This window comes from Microchirus variegatus (genome assembly GCF_963457635.1).
Source record: "Microchirus variegatus genome assembly, chromosome: 1".
Taxonomy (NCBI): domain Eukaryota; kingdom Metazoa; phylum Chordata; class Actinopteri; order Pleuronectiformes; family Soleidae; genus Microchirus; species Microchirus variegatus.
In genome coordinates, this window is record NC_139802.1 from 43,350,990 (window position 1) to 43,371,751 (window position 20,762).

The following is a 20,762-nucleotide window of genomic DNA, read 5'->3' on the forward strand; positions in this document are numbered from 1 at the left end:
GAGTCCAGAGGCCTGAAACAGGAAGTACATTCCCCCAGGATGTTAGAATAAACAACCATCGAACGAAAGTAAATCACCGACAGCAGCTTTTATTTTTCTTAAAAATCAAGCCATGAAGTGCGAGGATTTGACTGATTTTTCTTTTCCCCTCAAGTTTATTTTCAAACGGTGATAACGTCCAAGGTTCGAGTTAAACTGAGGGACTGTTACTAATTAACGATCATCTCCTTACTCTTCTTTATAATGTGTATTTATTTCTATCCTGATGGCTGTGTGTGTGTGTGTGTGTGTGTGTATGTAAGGGTGTGTGTGTGTGTGTGTGTGTGAGAGACTATACTCTTGTTATTATTATATTGTCATGTTATTTGCATGGTTCCAGTTTTGTAAGCACATTTTTTTGTATCGTCTCCAGTGTTCAGACTTGTGTACATATACATGTATGTTTTTACAGACGTGCATTAAAATGAATGATCGTCTTTAACTGTCTGACGTGGTGTTTTCATTTCAAGTCAGTGGAATTACCCTTTAAAAGCATTTTATCAGACTAATATATGGGTGAAATAATTGTTAAAAAAAATAATTCACATTACTCAAACTAGCATATAGGCGGAATAACCCTTTGAATGTATGAGAGACAAATACTCCATTATATTTATACAACTATTTGTGGTGAAATAAACCTTTAAAACTATATGTATACAAATGTTTTTGGTGGAATAAACTTTAAAACTATAGTTAGACATTTATTTTGGTGGAATAAACCTTTAAATTTCGGATTGTAGAGCCTGGCCCGACCTCCGAATCCCTAGGGGGCAGTGTTGTAAACTCGTATCAACTTAAAAGCTAGAAATTGTTGAAAAGGGGAGCTTGTTTGCAGGGGTTTGTGGGATATGTAGTTCACGTGTTGCCGTCAAAAAAAAAAATCGCACACATTGTGTCATTTGCGGTGCTTTTAAACGTCTAAGGAGTGAATTGATATTATTCTGTTACCTACCGCAATCGGAGCCGATCTCAAACTGTGCGACATTTTCTGTTCTTTCACGTAGTTTAACTCCTTTAGCTCGTGTGTAGCTTAGCAGCTAGGCTACATTCATTGTGGGCGGTTACTATGACGTCATAAGCCCGGTCAGTGCATATACCATAATAATCTGTCTGTGCCGCCACAGCTAATAATATCACAGCTAACGGTGAAGTAAACAAACACAGAATCACGACAGAAGACACAAGAAAAACTACAGCGACTTCCGGTAAGTACGACTCATTTATAAACGACTGTAGTTTGTGAATGTCAACAACAAGAATCCACTTTAGTTTGTGATTAAACCTAAAAAAAACACAGTAAACCACAGATTTATGTGTAATTTTCTGTAATTATGAGAGGGAAATCTGTATTTGTGTTTTATTTTGTCCTTCGTTGTCACATATTTACATTTAATAAGGGGGAAAAAACACCAGAGAGCTTGTTTTAATATTTTATTATATTATTATTTTTAAAAGCACTCAATGTGATTAATCGATCAGTTAAAGTAGTTTCTATTCACACACATTCATAAAATATTATTATGAATAGGAAACACACACACACAAATGAGCCAGTTTATGAATGTGGAAACATCAAAGACAGAGCTATTCTGTAGATCAGTGTTTCCAAACCCTGATCCTCAGGGAACGCTGCCTTGCCGTGTTTTAGATGTTGCCCTAGTTAAACTTTTGTTTAAAAAAATTTTTTTTGCCAAAAAATTGTTTCATTTTTTGTAAAAAAACCCAAAAAATGTAATGTTTCAACTTTTGTAAATTTTTTCCAAATATTTGATATTTCAATTTTAAATTTTTACATTAAAAAAAAATTATGTTTAAACTTTTGTCTTTTTAAAACATTAATGTTTCAACTTTTGTAAAAAAAAAAAAAAAATGTTTCAACTTTTGTTAAAAAAAATTTTTTCAAAAATTTAATTTTTCAAATTTTACATAAAAAAAAAAATAATGTTTCAACTTTTGTCTTTTTTTAAATTAATGTTTCAACTTTTGTAAATTTTCCCCTAAAAATGTTACGTTTCAACTTTGGTCAAATTTGTTTTTCAAAAATGTAATCTTTCATCTGAATCAGGTGTTTTTGGAGCAGGGTAACATCTAAAACATGGCAGGGCAGTGTTCCCTGAGGACCAGGGTTGGGAAACACTGCTGTAGATCAATAACTAAAATAATAAAACAATAAACTTAACATAGAATCGTCAAGGAACCTTCTCAGGTTTGTTAGTCCAAAGATCAGGTTCAAGGCAGTTACAGCTGATTGTGCACTTTCTTTCTTACAGGATTACAAACGGTCATCATGAACAACATCAATCCTCTAGTAAATAATTATGTGGAACCACTAAAACAAATGAAATCATAGAAATCAGCAAGAAAAATTATAAAAATAATTAAACTAATAAATTCCGCTGTGTATTGTTTTTAAAGGTCTCCATCCTGAGGTGATGAAGTACTGCAGCACTCGTGGCGGAGTCCAGGGATGGGACTTCCGCGATGTGCTGTTTTCAGGTTACGCTCCAGACGGTGGGATGTTCATGCCCGAGAGCGTTCCCGTGCTGAGCCCAGAGACGCTGAGGGGCTGGAGGAGGCTGTCCTACAAGGACCTGGTGGTGGAGGTCGCCTCGCTGTTCGTACCCACACAGCTCATCCCCAGACGGGACCTGGAGGGTGAGCGTTTCCCACGTATATATCAGCTTTTTACAAAACCAAATAGACAAAAAGTCCCTAGGGAAAAAAAAAACAATATTCTGTCCTCTGTCTCGTCTCAGTCCTCGTCTCTGAAGCTCTGTCCACTTTCTCGGTGCCCGATATCGTCACGGTCGCTCGGCTGAAGGACGGCCTCTCCGTGCTGGAGCTCTTCCACGGAGAAACCATGGCCTTCAAGGACCTGGCGATGACCTGCACGGTGCGCTTCCTCGACTACTTCCTGCAGAAAGAGAATCGCAGGGCGATCGTCATCGTAGGTGAGGAAACGACACCCCGTAGTGTCATGTGATCAAAAGACTCGACGGATTCAACTCTATAACATCTTAAGAATGTGTTTAGTTGTTGTATGACAGCCTTTGCAGAAGAGGAAACTGACGTTTTTAAACTTTAAACGCTCTCCCACACCAAACCTCATAGAGAAAATCATCGTTTTAAGCTCACGGTCACACAGGAGCTGCAGATAAAAGGACATGAAATAAGGTAAAAATTAATTAAACCAACATAAACTCGTGTAAAAATGAATGAAACGGGCGTAAAAACAGATTAAAAAACACGAAAGAGGGTAAGAGTTAATAAAACTGTCACAAACATGGGTATAAATAAATAAAAACCAGGTAAAAATGAATGAAACTGGCATAAAAACATATAAAAGGGAAATTAAATAAGGTAAAAATGAATAAAACTAACATTAACTAAATTAAATTGACACAAAAGTGACAGAAAAACAGGCAAAACGAATAAAACTGACACAAAAACTGGCAATAATTATTAAAAGCAGTCATAAAAACAAGTAAAAATTAAGAATATGGTATAAAAAGTACAAAGAATATGAATAAAATCAATATTCTCTTTAGGTATCTACTGTTTTTAGTGTTCAAACACACACTTTCTGTCATAAACTATATATATATATATATATGTGTGTGTGTGTGTCAGCTGACAGAGACAAACACTGTCATTGTCTTGATAAATGATGGTTGTGTGTGTGTGTGTGTTTTTTTTCCCTCCTCAGCTACGTCAGGTGACACGGGCGGCTCGGCCATCCACAGCGCCAAAGGTCTGCGTGGGCTGGACGTGGTGGTTGTTTATCCTCGCGGACGCATCTCTGCGGTCCAGGAGCAGCAGATGACCACGTGTCTGGAGGAGAACGTCCACGTGTTTGCAGGTAAAAACAAAAAAGAACCTTACGACGTAAGTCGGAGTCACAGTCGGGAGTTAATACGTTACGTACGGTAATAAATACGTAAATACGCGTCCGTAGCCGACGGCAGCTCCGACGACATCGACCAGCCCGTGCGACGCCTCTTCGCCGACCAGGACCTGGTCCGCTCTCACCACCTCATGAGCCTGAACTCGGTGAACTGGTCCAGGGTCATGGTGCAGCTCGCTCACTTCATCTACGCCTACCTGCAGCTGAGTGGCGTCCAGCAGAGCGAGGGCCACGTGGAGCTGCCCGAACTGGAGGTGGTGGTGCCAACAGGGGGCGCTGGAAACATCGCAGGTGAAGACACCTCCAACACCCATCGCGTTCTCTTTTGTTATGCACTCACACATATACCAGAGGTTCTCAAAGAACGGGTCGAGGTCCCACACATGGGTCATGGGGAAAAATGTTTGGGTCCCCGAACAAATTTTTCCAACTTTTTTTTTTAGGATTTATGTTTGAATTCTACTAAATTCTCTTGGAAATTATTCATTTACTAATTCAAAATGATATTAGTTGTTAACCCTTTAAGGTACTACTCAACCATTTGGTCGAACCACACTTTGAGTCTCATTGAAAAACACTAAACCAGGTTTATTATGAACAGACGTCTCAACCGTTTGGTAGAGGTCTGTATCTGAAATACTGTATAATTTAAATACGGGTCTAATTTAAAAATATATATATATGATATTAGCTGTTAGCTGCGGTAGTGCTACAGACAGATATTATGGTATATGGACTGGGCTTATGACGTCATAGTAACCGCCCACAGTGTATGTAGCCTAGCTGCTAAGCTACAAACGAGCTAAGGTAGTTAAACTACGTGAAAGAACAGAAATGTCGCCAAGTTCAGAGATCGGCTCTGATTCCGGTAGAAAATGGAATAATATTAACATATATATATATATATATATATATATATATATATATATATATGTATATATATATATATATTTATTTATTTTTTCTTGGTTCGTACCTTAAAGGGTTAAATAACGCACAAATTTGCTCTTCTCGTAAAAATCTTTCTGGTGCGATTTGTGTGCAGATGATTCGTTAAATCTTTAAAAAGTCGGTTCCCACATAGAGAGTTTCGGAAAAATTACCATAGACTACGTAAAAAAGAACGTAGTCTTCCCGTTGCCTTGAGCTATCGCGATTTGACCGATGCTATCTTAGTTTTCAAAACCTGGGAATTCGCAAATGTCACCTTTGAGTGAACGCAGGCTTCTAATTGGACGATATGACCTGGTGTCCACTCATATAAACTGCATTTATCCATTATTTTTTAAAACATAATTTACAAAATGTACATCATATTCCATGGAAAAAGAGCTGAATCTCTTAAGTTTCTTTGTCTCTGTCGCCGTGTCAGCGGGCGTCATCGTCAAACAGATGGGTTTACCGCTGAAGCTGGTCGCCATGGTGAATTCTAATGACATCATTCACAGGACGCTAAGCTCCGGCGACTTCTCCATGGCAGCGACAGTCACACAAACCCTGGCTCCTGCCATAGACATCCAGGTACGAGTGAGCATCTTAGAATAAGTCACACAAACAGATAATAATAGCAGCGTTATATATATAAAGCCACAAATCTATTCCTAATGTATCCTAACTTCAGGATCCGTACAACATGGAGCGAGTGTTCTGGCTGCTGTCGAACAGAGACGGAGCCTCAGTGAAGAACATGATGGAAGAGTTTCAGCGCACACACAAACACACTCTGCCTGAGAACCTGCACCATGAGGTACACACACATATGTGTGTGTGTGTGTGTGTGTCTCTCGCACAGGTTCTGCTGCGTGACACCATCACACTTTTATCTCTTTGTTCTCAGCTGTTGGAGAGTTTGATGTCTGCGACGGTGACGGACGACGGGATCCTGGAGACCATGAGGAGGTGCTGGGAGGAGAACGGCTACGTGCTGTGTCCTCACTCTGCTGTGGCCGTGTGGCATCACTACCACTGTCCACACACACCTGGACTCAACAGGTGACACACACACACACACACATTAAACATGTCTGAAGAAGCAAAAAATAAAATAAAACTAACATGGAAACAGGTAAAAATTTATGAAACTGGCATGAAAACAGATTAAAAAGACATGAAATAGGGTAAAAAATTAATAAAGCTAACATGGAAACAGGTAAAAATTAATAAAACCAACATGGAAATGGGTACAAATTAATGAAACTGGCATGAAAACAGATTAAAAAGACATGAAATAAGGTAAAAATTAATAAAACCAACATGGAAACCGGTAAAAATCAATGAAACTGGCATAAAAACAGATAAAAAAGACATGAAATAAGGTAAAAATGAATGAAACCAAAATGGAAACAGGTAAAAATGAAAGAAACTGGCATAAAAACAGATGAAAAAAGACTTTTAATATGGTAAAAATGAATGAAACTGGCATAAAAACAGATAAAAAATACATGAATAGGGTAAAAATGAATAAAACTGTCACAAACACGGGTATAGATGAATAAAACCAACATAAACACGGATAAAAATGAATGAAACTGGCATAAAACAGATAAAAAGGACATGAAATAAGGTAAAATTAATAAGTGGCATAAAAACAGATAAAAAAGATGTATAAAGGGTAAAAAATAATAAAACTAACATGGAAAAATTAGTAAAACCAACATCAACACGGGTAAAAATGAATAAAATCAACAAAAAAGAATGAAACGAACAGAAAATTGATTGAATTAACACAAAATCCAGTATAAATTTTTAAAAAAATCAATAAAAGTGACATAAATACAAGCAAGAATCCTGCAATATAACTTCCCACATTTCTTTTCTCGCCCAGATGCTACATCGCGACAGCGTCTCCCGCCAAGTTTGTGTCGGCGGTGGAGCGTGCCGGCCTGACCTTTGACCTCCCCGAGGCCGTGCTGGCTCTGGACAAGTTAGCCACCCGCTGCGAAAACCTGGAGCGGAGCGCGGACTGGAGCAAAGACTGGGAGGAAGCACTGAGAAGGAAAATCCAGGCCTTGAGCTCCACCAGGAGGAGCTCAGGAGTGTGATGATCCTGTGACCTCTATGACACGCTCAAGGTCGTCTGTTGTCATAGTCTTAATTTATATAATTTATTTAAATTTTTAAAGTAATGTGTGAATTAAGTTGGCGTTTTGCTGCCCTCTTGTGGGAGTTTCTGTAAAAGCACTTTAACATTTCTTACTCAGGATTTAGATTTCAAATGAAGAGAATTATAATGGAACAGAGATGTTTTGTCTAACGACAATAAACTAACAATGAAGTCTAGAAATGTGTATCTGATGATGTGTAAATATATGTAAAAAATTATTATTATACAGTATAAACCAATGCCATGATCACATGAGAAGCATGAGGATAACGTTGGCCCTTTGGTTTAATTATAAACCTTATTTTTACAGCATGAGGCAGCTGAGTAAAAGGACATGAGCCGACGTTAACGCAGGTAAAATGTATGAAACTAGCATAAAAACTTGATAAAACAGACATAGACTATGTTAAAAATCAATAAAAACAACATAAACATGGATAGAAATGAATGAAATCAACAAAACATTTTAAAATGAATGAAACTAGCATGAAATATGTAATAAATATTTTTAAAAATGTATTAAATTGACACAAAACCCAGCAAATATGAATTAAAAAACAAGTATAAGTGACAGAAAAACAAGCAAAACACATAAAACTGGCACAAAAACTAGCAATAATGATTTAATACAGCATAAAAAGTACAAACAATATAAATAAAATAACGATTAGCTTTAGCTGCTAACGTAGTAGCAGTTATCGGCCTGAAGATGGCGACCTGCTCACTAATAATTAACTAATTATTTAAAACAGGCAAAAATTAAGAATAAAAGTACAATCAATATGAATAAAGTAATTTTCTTGAGGTATTTCGTGTTTTTCGTGTTTTGAAACACCACAAACTCACACTTTCTGTCATAAACTGAAAATATAAATATACATATAATAAATATGAAAAAGGGAAATTAATCTATTATTATATTAAATCTATCCGAGTGTTAAAATGCAGTAGCGGTATCCGACCTGAAGATGGCGCCCTGTTCCCGTTTCACAAAATGCAGCGTGTGATTAACAATAATAACAGGAAAATAACCCAATGACGCAGCAATTTTTTATTTCATCACATAAATATAACTTTACTACAAACGTTAATATGAAGTTAAATATATGTTTGTATACATATATACATACATATGTAGATAAGTCACATGAAATAAAGATAAATGCTAACGTCTCTGTGTTTTCCGAGGCTCCGTGAAGGCAGCACGGGCACTTTGACAGCCGGACAGCCAAACATGGCGGCGGCTGCTAGCTGAAGCTACCTCCCCTTCATCACCTGCGTCGTCGTTTATCGCCACCGTCAGCACTCAGGAAGTAACCGGGGAGCCCCCCGGAGAGGACTCACGGAAGCACACGGACGGTGAAACGTCGCCCATGTCGACTCGACTTTGACCGGTGGGTTCGAAAAGCAGCCGCCGGTGCCCGGGGTATGTGAGCTTGTTTTGGAGGAGCGAGCAGCGAGCGGGGGAGACGACAACAACAGAGGCCGAGGGCGGAGTGTTTGCTTCAGGCTACTTTTCTACACCTGTCCGCCGCCGACATGGCTCTCAGGTGAGACCCCGCTCCGCTCCGTGACGTGTTATTTACGTGTGTCCAACCCGTGTTTTTGTATTTAAACATTTTCAGGGGGGAACGAGCTCTTTAACTGAACATAAAGGGGTTATGTGTGTCCTCACCTGGACAGAGACATTAGCGATATTATGGAGCCTAAAAATTCACTCACAACCAGGGGCGTAGAAACCCTGTATATAGGTCACGTAAGGGCCTGGGGGCTTAGAGGGCCCCCACCCAAGAAGAAGGACACGTGATTGCGATTTAATGCGTTTATAATTTCCACCATAACAAGTGAGAAATGTCAACTGGAGCGCCCCCTAATGTTAGGATTCCAACTTGTATAGTATCCAGATGAGGCAGGTGAGGACAAGGACATTTGCATTTATGAGATATCAGTTAAAAGCTAACATAAAACGGGTTAAAATGTATGGCACTGGCATAAAAACGGATAGAACAGACAAACGTGGAGTAGAAATGAATAAAATCCAATAAAAACGTATCATAATGAAGGAAACTAATGTGAAAATATGTAGTAAATATAAAAAAAAACTAGTTTGCTCTTGTTTGCATATCACTACGGCTGTTCCAGTGTCAACAGTGTGAAAAATATTTGTTTTTTACAGTTCTTCCTCAGCACCTGTGTATTTATTTGGTCGTGTATAGTTGCTATTGAGGTTTTATGTGTAAAATAGCTCATACTGTGTGTGTTAAATAGCTATAACGGCAATAATAACCACTGTTATTCAGTTTAATTGTTCTGTGGAAACCTGTACCTCAGGTGTGATGTCATTCCCAGTTCCGATTTCCAACCTCCAGGGTTACTGGAACACGCGACTATCAACTATCACCCAAACTAGTGACATAATTTAAACGTGATGCTGCTTTTTAAACAGGAAACTAAAGTTTATAATAAATCCTTAAATAATTTTCCCACACCAAACCCCATAGAGAAAACCATCGATTTAACGTCACGGCACACAGGAGTTGTTGCTCTACTCCCTCCTCCGTCGGTGAGTTTTAACATGTTATTTTTGTCACTTCTGTGTTCGAAATCCCTTGTTCAGAGTTACGACAGTGACACAAAGTGACCAGACGGGGCAGCAGTAGACCAGCAGCTCGTGTGTCTCTATGGGGTTTGGTGCAGAGAGTCTGGTAAAAGCTAAGATAAATTAGCGAAGACTCTGACTATGTTAGTACCTCCATAAAAGCACACTTTTAAAAATCCTGGACTGTCCCTTTAACCCTGTCTGTGTTCTGTGTGAGGTGAGGTCACGTTTTTTTAGATTTGCAGCTGCGATAAATAACTTGTTTCTCGGGTTTTCACTGGATTTGATTTGTTAATTTGATTAAACACACACAGTTAATCTTCGTACAGAATATTTATATCTTAATACAGGACACAGTGTCAGAATTATGGGGGGCAGAGTGGGGGGGGATTACAGATTATTCTGTGTCTGTTTGCAGCTGTTTTTGTTGTCACGCTCGTGCTACGATGATCTGGGCGGAGTCACATTCCACCATTAAATGCCAGACATGTCGCAGGTTCCTGAGCCGTGCGATGAATGAAGTTATGTAGAGACAGGAAGTTGAACTGAGCCACAGATTTACAGCCATAATCTGTTTTTTGACTGGTAAATTAATAATTCCCAGGAGATGCTTGGTAAATTAATGAAAACGTCACATGTCACGCTATTTAAAACATATATATATACACCTATATGTGAAGTAGAAAGTTGAGATCATTCTGTTTGGGGACCCAAAAAAATGTCTAGTGACCTATTTGTGGGTCCTGACCCTGTGTTTGGGAACCACTGGTCATTTGGTCAAAATAACTGCAATTCATGAATCAATACATTGCGATAATTGTAAAAAATCTGCTTAATTTGTCTCTAAAACACACTGTAATGTCCTTATCTGGTAAAGAATAAATTTAAAGCAACAATATGATCTTTTAAATAGCATTCTTAACTCATTTATTAGAAAAAAAACAGACAAAGTTGTTGTATAAATGTAATACAACACGTCTTTGTGTTTTGGGGGCGGAGCTTTGACCAGCTGATGAAAGCACAGGGGGCGGGGTTTACGCTGTAAATCTCTTTAATCTTATATTTTCATCAGAAAATCATCTTTTTAAATTAAAAATTCAAGTAAATAACACCATTATAAAACACAAAGTCCTGGAATGCAAGTGCCCCCTGGTGGCACATCAAAGTAACTCACCAGGACGATTATTTTAGCCATTATTACTCTTTATTTACTCTTTATAAGAGCTTTTATCATTTATTGTCCTTTTTGCTAAAGTCGATGCCTTTCATGTGACTTCTCTACAGGTTCACCTCCGCGTGAAAGCTCCTTCCTAAACCCCGCCTCCCCCCCCCGGCCCTGCCTGCCTGATGATGTCATCGCCACCATCAAAGCCCTCCACCACGTCCCCCAGTCCTGGGTCCGGGCTGACATCGTTGACGGCCCTGGACTCTCTGTCCATGTCCTCCCTCCTGTCCGAGGACGGGGAGGAAGAGGAGGAGGAGGAGGAAGGTGGTGGTGGTAGTGGTCTCGGAGACCTGGAGGTGAACCCGTACGACGGTTTGCCGTTTTCCTCTCGCTACTACGCCCTGCTGGAGGAGCGGCGGCGTTTCCCCGTGTGGAGGCTCAGGCAGAGTCTGCTGGAGCATCTGGAGAGTCACAGCATGGTGCTCCTCAGCGCCCCCAGTGGAAGTGGGAAGAGCACGCAGGTAAGGGGGAGGGGTCTGCAACCTGAGTGTGTGCAGTCTTTACATGTCATGTATCTGTGTTAACGTCACCATCTGGAGCTTTATATTTCACCTTTTTCAACCAGCAGAGGGATGTTTGTGTCCCTGCACCAAAGCCCATAGAGAAAACTGCACATTTTTTCACAATGGCTCACAGTTGGCACACAGTTGTTGATGCACATGTTGCTTTTATCACTAAGTATAAATGTGTTCTTTTGTGTGAATTCGGCATTTGAAATCCGTCATTCCGACAAACTTCGGGGACATAAACTCACAGACGGATGCAGCAGTAGACCTGCAGCTCCTGTGTCCACGTGAGCTAAAATCGCTGATTTTCTCTATGGGCTTTGGTGTGGAAAAGAAAACGGTGTAGAAAGTGACTCAAAGCATGGTTTTTTTCCGTTTACTGCACACGTGTTCTCGAAGCTCTGATGTAAGCATGCGTGTGTCGTCCCTGCAGGTTCCGCAGTGGTGCGTGGAGTTCGCGCTCTCCTACGAGTTCTCCCACGGCCTGGTCTGCTGCTCGCAGCCGCACGCCGTGGCGGCGGTGAGCCTGGCGCTGCGCGTGGCCGACGAGATGGACCTCAGCCTCGGCCTGGAGGTGGGATACCGCGTGTCTCACGACGACAGCTGCACACCCGACACCCTGCTCAGGTGAGGAGGGAGGAAAACCGAGCCCTGTGCGGGGGTTTTAGTGTCGCGTCTTGCTCTTGCTGGCACTGCAGCGCCGATTCTAAGCAGCTTTTTGTTGAATGAGCTGAATGAACAGCCAGCACTTGTTATCTATGCGTGTGTGTGTCTGGTGACTGCCACGGGCAACGTGTTTCGACTTCGCTCGTACTTCCTGTTCTGTTGAACGCTCTTGTAACCGGTGATTTGAGTGTCGCCCTCAGAAGACCTCTGATTTAAGCACGTTCTATTTAAGATCACTTATCTTATCTTATCTTATCTTATCTTATCTTACCTTATCTTACCTAATAAAGAGAGGTTTTTAAATTCATCACCCTCAGAGGAAAACTGAGTTTGTGTCACTTTGGGAAAAGCTCACTTTCTCCCACACCAAACCCCATAGAGAAAATCATCGATTTTACCTCACAGCACACAGGAGTTCTCTGTCCACTGCTACCTCTTTCTAATAGTTCTAATGTGTTATTTTGTCCCTTCAGTGTTTGAAATTCTTCATTTTGATTGAACCGAGTGACACAAACTTACTTAAAGAGACCGCAGTCGACGAGCAGCTGCTTAGTCTCCCCTTAGCTAAAATCAATGATTTTCTCTATGAATGAATGAATGAATGAATGAATGAATGAATGAATCCTTTATTTCGGGCATGACAAGTAATCAACATCTGCACACATCAGCATTTACATTCATACACATGACCGAAAGGGACACTATGGAGTTTGGTGTGGGAGAGTGAGCTGTTTGCAAATGTCAGTTTTCCCTCAGAGGAGATTGTCTAAAAGGGAAAAAACATATATATATAACTATGTGTATATGTATATTTACGTGTATTTATATGTGTATATGTATGTATGTATATATATATATATGTATATGTATGCATGTGTATATATGTACGTATATATGTATGTGTATATGTATATATATATGTGTATGTATGTATATATGTATATATATGTGTGTATATGTATATATATGTGTGTATATATGTATATATATTTATATGTGTGTATATATGTATGTATGTGTGTATATACATGTATGTGTACATATATATGTATATATGTGTATGTATATATGTGTATGTATATGTGTATGTATATGTATATATATGTACAGTATATGCATATATATGTGTATGTATACGTATATATATTTATGTTATGTATATATATATATATGTGTATATATCTATGTGTGTGTGTGTGTGTGTGTGTGTGTGTATATATATATATTATTCTTTAGATATCGTAGACTTTATCAAACTAAAATCCACGTCCTCCTCTCTCCTCAGGTTTGTCAGCGACACCCTGCTGCTGGAGGAGATGATGTCCGACCCTCTGCTGCATCAGTACGGCCTCGTGGTGCTGGACGAGCTGCAGGAGCGCACCGTGCCCACCGACGTGCTGCTGGGCCTGCTGTGCGACGTCTGCCGTCAGAGGCCCGACAACTTCCGCGTGGTGCTGGTCGCTCACCCGGCGCTGGCGCCGCGCCTCGCCACCTTCCTCGGAGCCTCCGTGCCTCACCTGGCGCTGGACGAGGTCAAGGAGGCAGAGGAGGAGGAGGGAGGAGGAGGAGGAGGAGGAGGGGACCAGAGGACGACTGTGGAGGTGAAGAAGAAGGTGGAGACGATGTACAGGGAGCTTTCAGCCGGGAAGGAACCTGTTGCTGCCGCTTGTCACATGGTGCTGGATCTGCACAGACGACGAGAGGAAGGAGACGTGATGGTGTTTCTGGCCAGTCCTCAGGTACAGGGTTCAAACGCCGTACACCTGTCGCATGAGGCCACGGTTGAGGGTTTGATTCCCGCTAGACACTGAACCCCAGGTTGCTCCTGATGGATGTGTGTGTGTGTGTGAAAGATGTGGGATTGAAAAAGACCATTTTAGCCACGGCAGAAAAATCACAGGTGTAAAATAATCCGGTTAATGTTGGCTGCGTTCCATTTGGCTTCCTCAGATTTAGGGTGCAAGCTCATTTGACTCCCCGGGTGTCATTAGGACCGGAGTCCAGGCACCGTTTACCAGTTAGCTCCATTAGCTCCTTTAGCTCATTTAGCTCCGTTAGCGCGCCTACAGTTGAACTGGAGCGGTCTGTTTATTGAACGAGAAGAGCGGCATTGACGTTGACGCACGTTAATGCATGACGCGTTTCCCTGACGACTGAACGGAAGAAGTTGCGTGTGACGTCATGTTTACGTGACTCCCGAAAAAACGAGTCTCTAAAGTAACGCTAACGTTTAAAAACAGATGCACACATACGCAGTACACAGGTACGCTGGTTATTTGTAGCGCTGCTCTTTTCCTTTAATAAACAGGCAGCGCCAGTTCCACTGTAGGCTAACGCTAACGGTGCTAAAGGAGCTAACGCAGCTAACAGAGCTAACTGGTAAACAGTGCCTGGACACGTTCATGCATTAATGTGCGTTAACATCAACGACGCTAACGCCGTTAACGTAACCAGAACTAATTTATTCAGTGTTTAGATTCCTTTTCGGGGGTTTTCACCTGTGTTTTGAAGACATTACTTGACGTAGTGATGAGTTTACGGAAAAAAAATTTTGGAACAAAAAAGACAAAGATTGAATAGAGAAGGTTCTATTTCTGTGTCAATTTATCGTCCAATGACTGTTTTATAGTGCAGAAGCTTTCTCGCACCAAACTTTTTGTCGCTGCTCTGATTCTGCTCAGCTCTTGTTGTTGTTGTTGTTTTTTATCAACACGTTTTTTTTATTATTGTAACACAAAGAGAACTTGAGCCCAGTTTCACAGTTTCACCTCCTTTTGTTTTGTCAGAGGAGTGAAACGAGGACACGTCCACCTGAGAAGGACTCTGCTGCACCTCAGGTGTCTGGTGTCCTGGTTCTCACACACACACACCTTATTTGCACAGCTATCCTCTTAAAGAAACACTTAAACTTAACCATGACTCGTTAATCTGTTAATATCCAAGACAATTTAGTCACTCCTGCCTGATTAGGACCAGGTTTTGGTCCCCACGAGGACGACTGGTCCTGTTAAAGGTCCGCGTAAAAGCGCTAAAGCAGCAGCTAATACATGAACACACACAATATTGACCTACGGTATCAAATATCTCATGAAATGCTCCACCTTTTGTCAACATCACGGCTCGTCCTGCTCTTTGACTCTACCGTTGCTCTAAAATTCTGTTCTTTTAATCTCACTCTTCCTACACCAAACCCCATAGAGAAAACCAGTGATTTTTACATCACAGCTCACAGGCGTCGTTGGTCCACCGCTGCTTTCATTTCTAGGTTCAAATGTGTTATTTTATCGCTTCTGTGTTTGAAAACCTTCATTCAGATTGACCCCAGTGACACAAAGTGACCACACGAGGCAGCAGTAGACCTGCAGCTCCTGTGTCCCCTGTGAGCTTAAAACGCTGGTTTTCTCTATGGGGTTTGGTGCACCTTTAAAAACACCTGAGGATGACGTTAGATCCTGTCCTGGATCATATGATGTGGCCGAGATAATCCTGAGTAAACACTATACGCGCACACACACACACACACACACACACACACACACACACACACACACACACACACACACACACACACACAGACAGACACAGACACACACAGCGTAAGAGAGAGTGAATCAGAAAAGCAAACTCAGACAGAACAGCTTCAGAGGCTGTTTGAAAACGTGGATTCGGAGTCTCTTTGAAAACGTGGATTCTGAGTGTGTTTGAAAAACGTGGATTCAGAGTGTGTTTGAAAACGTGGATTCAGTGTCTACTTGAAAACATGGATTCAAGTCTGTCTGAAAATGTGGATTCAGTATGTTTGAAAACCTGGATTCAGAGTATGTTTGAAAACATGGATTCAGAGTCTGTGTGTTTGAAAATGTGGATTCAGTGTCTGTTTGAAGACGTGGATTCAGTGTCTGTTTGAAAACGTGGATTCAGTGTCTGTTTGAAAACGTGGATTCAGAGTCTGTTTGAAAACGTGGATTTCAGAGTGTGTTTGAAAATGTGGATTCAGAATCTGTTTCAAAAACGTGGATTCAGAGTGTGTTTGAAAACGTGGATTTCAGAGTCTGTTTGAAAACGTGGATTCAGAGTGTGTTTGAAAACGTGGATTCAGAGTGTGTTTGAAAACGTGGATTCAGAGTGTGTTTGAAAACGTGGATTCAGAGTCTGTGTGTTTGAAAACGTGGATTCAGAGTCTGCTTGAAAACGTGGATTCACTCTCTCCTTCCTCTCCCGCGTGCGCAGGAAATCGACGAGTGTGCGTCGCTGCTGGAGAAGGAGTGCGTCGCTCTCAGCCCTCAGCTCGGTTCGCTCAGGGTCCTGCCGCTCCACGCCGGACTGGGAGCGCTGACCCAGCGCGTCTACGAAACCGAGCCCGAGTCGTCGGCGCCGAAGGAGAGCGGCGACAGCGGAGGTCCTGGTGTCAAGAGGAAGGTCGTTCTGACCGACACGCTGGCGGAGGCGTCGTTCTCCCTGCCCGCCGTCCGCTACGTCATCGACACGGGCCTTCAACTCAAAACTGTGGGTTTAACAACAATCATTTAATGCAACACACAAAAAAAATGAACGTTATAAAAATCACCTTTTTGTTCCTCCTCAGGTTTACAATCCACAAATCAGAGCTAACTCGCAGGTTCTGAGGATGATCAGCAAACACCAGGCTGACATGAGAGCCCAGAGAGTCAACAGCAAACTTCCCGGTGGGTTTTAGAATTAGCCTAAAGTTTACTCTATTTATTTTTTTATTAAATGTGCCTTCTCTTCTCCTGTCTGTCGCCAGGCCTGTGTCTCCGTCTCTACCCTCAGTCTCAGTACGATAAGGGGATGCAGGAGGCTCACTGTCCCGGCGTGACGGAGGAGAACCTCAGTCACCTGGTGCTGCTGCTCAAGAGGCTCGACATCGCCGACATGGGACAGTGCAAGTTCCTGGACAGACCAGGTGCCTCTCAATGATTTAAAGAAGCCTCTTAGCTCAGCTTTACAAACTCTGTAAACACAGGGACACGGGTTTGCTGATTTATGCCCTGCGTTTGATTTAAAATGTTATTTTTCTGGTTCTCCACACATCTGTTTCACCTCAGGAAAACCAGACTTGACACACACACTCAGTGTCAGTCTCAACATGGCCGCCAACGCATTTTAGCCACTTAACAAAGCTCTTAACACTGCTTTTATCACGCTGTCAGCGACCTTTAACACCCGCTCTCCTCCTGCACCAAATCCCATAGAGAAAATGGTCATTTTTAGCTCACAGGGACACAGGAGCTGCTGCTCTGCTGCTGCCTCGTGTGGTCACTTTGTGTCACTGACGTGAATCCACGCAAAGGGTTCCAAACACCAAAGTCACAAAATAACACATTTAAACTCGCAGAGAGAGGCAGAAGTGGATCAAACGCCTCCCGTGTGCTGTGATGTAAAAATCGCTGTTTTTATCAATGGACTTTTGTGTTGGAGAGCGAGTCGTTTACAAAGTGACACAAACTTGATTTTACACACAATAAAGTGTGTCTGACGATGAGATAAAGTGGTAAACGGGTGTAGATTTTTATTCAGTGGGCCTTTTGTGGCGTGGATAATAGCATCATGGATGTAGCGTGAACAGAGTCCAGGCTGCTCCGAGGTTATTCGTAGGTCAGGAGGTGACGCACGGTCCCAGCTGTTCTCTCAGAGACGCTAACAGACTGAACTTCTGCTCCGCCCTCAGCCCCCGAGGCTCTGATGCAGGCCCTGGAGGACCTGGACTACCTGGCGGCGCTGGACGACGACGGCAACCTGTCGGAGGTGGGCATCATCATGTCGGAGCTGCCGCTGGAGCCGTCGCTGGCCAAGGCCGTGATCGCGGCGTGCGAGTACGACTGCGTGGACGAGCTGCTCACGATAGCAGCCATGCTAACAGGTTCGGCGCGTGGATGTCGTATCGCTACATTTATTTATTTGTTATGTTTTTTTTACGAACGATGATTTATGAGCCGACGTTTCTGTGTCTCAGCTCCGTCGTGTTTCCTGATGGCTGAAGCCAACAGAGAGGAAGCCGCTGTGACTCACTGGCGCCCTCTGATGCACACGGAGGGAGATCACATGACTCTGATCAACATCTACAACGCCTACACGGAGCGTATGTAGACACACACACACACACACATAACTAGTTAATGTCTAACCCTTCAAAAACTCGATGACTTAATCTGTTCATCTTCAATCTTTTTCAGATAATCAGGACGAGGCGTGGTGCGCGGCCAACTTCCTAAGCCACGCCTCCTTGCGGTTGGCGGCGGTGATCAGGGCGGAGCTTCTGGAGGTGCTGCAGCGGATAGAGCTCCCCGTTTCTCCGCCGGCCTTCGGCTGTCAGGACAACTGCACCAATGTCAAGCGTGCGCTCATCTCAGGATTCTTCCTCAAAGTAAACAGAGTCTCACTGTGTGTTTTTCTGTATGTGTGTGAGGACGTTTTGACTTTGTCCGTGCTCTCTCACACCGTCGTTCTCCTCCTCTTCCTCCTCCTCCTCCTCCTCAGGTGGCTCACGACGTGGACGGTTTAGGGAACTACCTCCTGCTGACTCACCGTCACGTGGCTCACCTGCATCCCTTCTCCTCGTACCTGTGTCGCCAGCCCGGCCCCGCCCACCCCAGCTGGGTGCTCTACCACGAGTTCACCATCTCGCACGACAACTGCATCCGCATCGCCTCTGAAGTTCACCCGCAGATGTGAGTGTGTGTATATATGTATATGTATGTGTATATATGTATATGTATATATGTGTATATAAATGTATGTGTGTATATATATATATATATATGTGTATGTGTATATATATATATATATATACATATGTGTACATATATATGTATGTGCATATACGTGTACATATATGTATATGTGTGTGTATATATATCTATATATGTCGCTATATAGCCACTAGATATAATATATGTATATATGTACACATACATATATATGTATATGCATATATATTGTGTGTGTATATGTATATATGTATATGTCCGTATGTATATACAGTATATATGTATGTCACTATATATAATGTATGTATATGTGTTTGTGTATACGTCTGTATATGTCACTATATATAATGTATGTATATATGTGTACATACATATGTACATATGTGTATGTGTATATATATGTCGCTATATAGCCACTTTATATAATATATGTATTTATGTACACATACATATATACGTTTATGTGCATATGCATATATATTGTGTGTATATCTGTATGTATATATATATGTCACTATATATAAGGTATGTATATATGTACAAATATTCATATATATATACGTGTGTGTGTATATGTCTGTGTATATATATATATATATGTCACTATATATAATGTATGTATATATGTGTACCTATATATGTATATATAGGTGTGTGTATATATATATATATGTCACTATATAGCCACTATATATAATATATGTATATATGCACACATACGTATATGTGTATATATATATATATATATACATATATGTGTATATATATATATACACGTACGTATACATAAATACTAAAAATTAAGCTATGTCTTGCCATTTTAACTCTGTATTAGACAGATTTTTGTGACAAGAAAGTAAAGTTTTTGCCGCTTCGTCTCCCACACCAAACCCCATAGAGAAAATGATAAATTTTACGTCACAGCTCACAGGAGCCGTTCGTCCACTGCTGCCTCCATCACTAACTTTAATTTGTGTTATTCTTTGACATCTGTGTTGTAAAATCCTTAATTCGGGTTTACGTCGGTGACATAAAAGTACAAAACGAAGCAGTAGTAGTCGAGCGCCTCCTGTGTTTAAGCAAGCTTAAATCGCTGATTTTCAGAATGGGGTTTGGTGTGGGTGAGTGAGGGGTTAACAAAGGCTGTTTTTACAGTAAAATAAAGCAGTGAAACATACTCTTAAGCTAGGGTAGAGTCTCACCACGTGTTTTTGCTCCATAATTACATCCTCCTCCTCGTCTCCTGCCTCAGGCTCGTGGAGCTGGTGCCTCAGTACTTCCTGGGAAACCTGCCGCCGAGCGACGGCAAAGAGCTGCTGACGGAGCTGAGGCAGAGTCTGCGCGGCGACGAGCAGGACGCGCGGACGGACGAGAGCGGCCGCTCGCACAGAGACGCCGACGCCCACAGTCAGCCGTCCACCGACCTCTGCGTGCTGCAGTGAGACGCAGGAGACTCTTTAACGAATCCGGCTGAGATTGTGAAGTCTTTTTAAAAAACTGAAAAACACTTATGTACAGTAAAATATTGTTAATATATCTTCTGTACAGTGACTTTTTTTTTTGTCTCGTCGTGTCTTTGCTGAACATTTCTAAATGTTGTTGTTTTTAATTTTATGAGGGATTTGTTGCACACAAAAAATATATATATATATATATATATATATTTCTAAATTTAAAAAAAGGTGAAGGATGTTAAAAGCAATAGAAACTGTTCTTCTCAGGGTTCAGTGTGAACTTTTAATGTTTTTTCTGCCTTTTCTCTGTGACGCGATGAAGAATCTTTGTGTAAAGGGGATTTTTTTTACTTCTTATTTAATAGGATGTATTAGTCCGTGCACACTGAGCTTTAAATAAAAGTAATTTTTTTCCATGTTTTGAATGATTTCATTTACTTGGAATCAGCGTTTTCCGTTTTTCTACTGAACTGAGGTCATGGTTCGTGTGTACGTGATGTGATAAATCTCTGTTTTCTTTAGGTAATGGCTCAAG

At 41.4% G+C, this 20,762-nt stretch overlaps 2 protein-coding genes across 3 annotated transcripts; both read left to right on the plus strand.

Annotated features, from left to right (window-relative positions):
- Window positions 1-1,153: 1,153 nt before the first annotated feature.
- Window positions 1,154-7,215, plus strand: thnsl2 (threonine synthase-like 2). 2 transcript variants are annotated; one of them, XM_083900464.1, is made up of 10 exons: window positions 1,156-1,247; window positions 2,313-2,350; window positions 2,458-2,697; window positions 2,799-2,993; window positions 3,749-3,901; window positions 3,998-4,237; window positions 5,319-5,467; window positions 5,568-5,693; window positions 5,784-5,938; window positions 6,771-7,215. In XM_083900464.1, exons 3-10 carry the CDS (start codon window positions 2,475-2,477, stop codon window positions 6,985-6,987), a joined length of 1,458 nt encoding a protein of 485 aa, XP_083756590.1. In that variant the 5' UTR covers window positions 1,156-1,247; window positions 2,313-2,350; window positions 2,458-2,474; the 3' UTR covers window positions 6,988-7,215. The 2 variants fall into 2 exon arrangements, with proteins under 2 accessions (XP_083756589.1, XP_083756590.1); XM_083900463.1 differs by lacking the exon at window positions 2,313-2,350 and having other exon boundaries at window positions 1,154-1,247.
- A 1,076-nt stretch (window positions 7,216-8,291) lies between these two features.
- On the plus strand, window positions 8,292-20,536 carry dqx1 (DEAQ box RNA-dependent ATPase 1). Its single transcript, XM_083891247.1, has 12 exons — window positions 8,292-8,599; window positions 10,933-11,334; window positions 11,813-12,006; window positions 13,331-13,784; window positions 16,276-16,551; window positions 16,631-16,730; window positions 16,811-16,969; window positions 17,735-17,926; window positions 18,020-18,145; window positions 18,240-18,430; window positions 18,544-18,734; window positions 20,026-20,536. Exons 2-12 carry the CDS (start codon window positions 10,996-10,998, stop codon window positions 20,213-20,215), a joined length of 2,412 nt encoding a protein of 803 aa, XP_083747373.1. The 5' UTR covers window positions 8,292-8,599; window positions 10,933-10,995; the 3' UTR covers window positions 20,216-20,536.
- The last annotated feature ends 226 nt before the right edge of the window (window positions 20,537-20,762 follow it).

What these genes read in the sequence shown, in the direction of transcription:
- dqx1 (XM_083891247.1), top strand. Translation starts at nt 10,996, where the DNA reads ATGATGTCATCGCCACCATCAAAGCCCTCCACCACGTCCCCCAGTCCT. An exon ending in GAAGTGGGAAGAGCACGCAG is followed by an intron (nt 11,335 to 11,812) that starts GTAAGGGGGAGG and finishes TCGTCCCTGCAG; the next exon opens with GTTCCGCAGTGGTGCGTGGA. An exon ending in CTACAACGCCTACACGGAGC is followed by an intron (nt 18,146 to 18,239) that starts GTATGTAGACAC and finishes AATCTTTTTCAG; the next exon opens with ATAATCAGGACGAGGCGTGG.
- thnsl2 (XM_083900463.1), top strand. Translation starts at nt 2,475, where the DNA reads ATGAAGTACTGCAGCACTCGTGGCGGAGTCCAGGGATGGGACTTCCGC. An exon ending in CCCCAGACGGGACCTGGAGG is followed by an intron (nt 2,698 to 2,798) that starts GTGAGCGTTTCC and finishes GTCTCGTCTCAG; the next exon opens with TCCTCGTCTCTGAAGCTCTG. An exon ending in CACACACCTGGACTCAACAG is followed by an intron (nt 5,939 to 6,770) that starts GTGACACACACA and finishes TTTCTCGCCCAG; the next exon opens with ATGCTACATCGCGACAGCGT.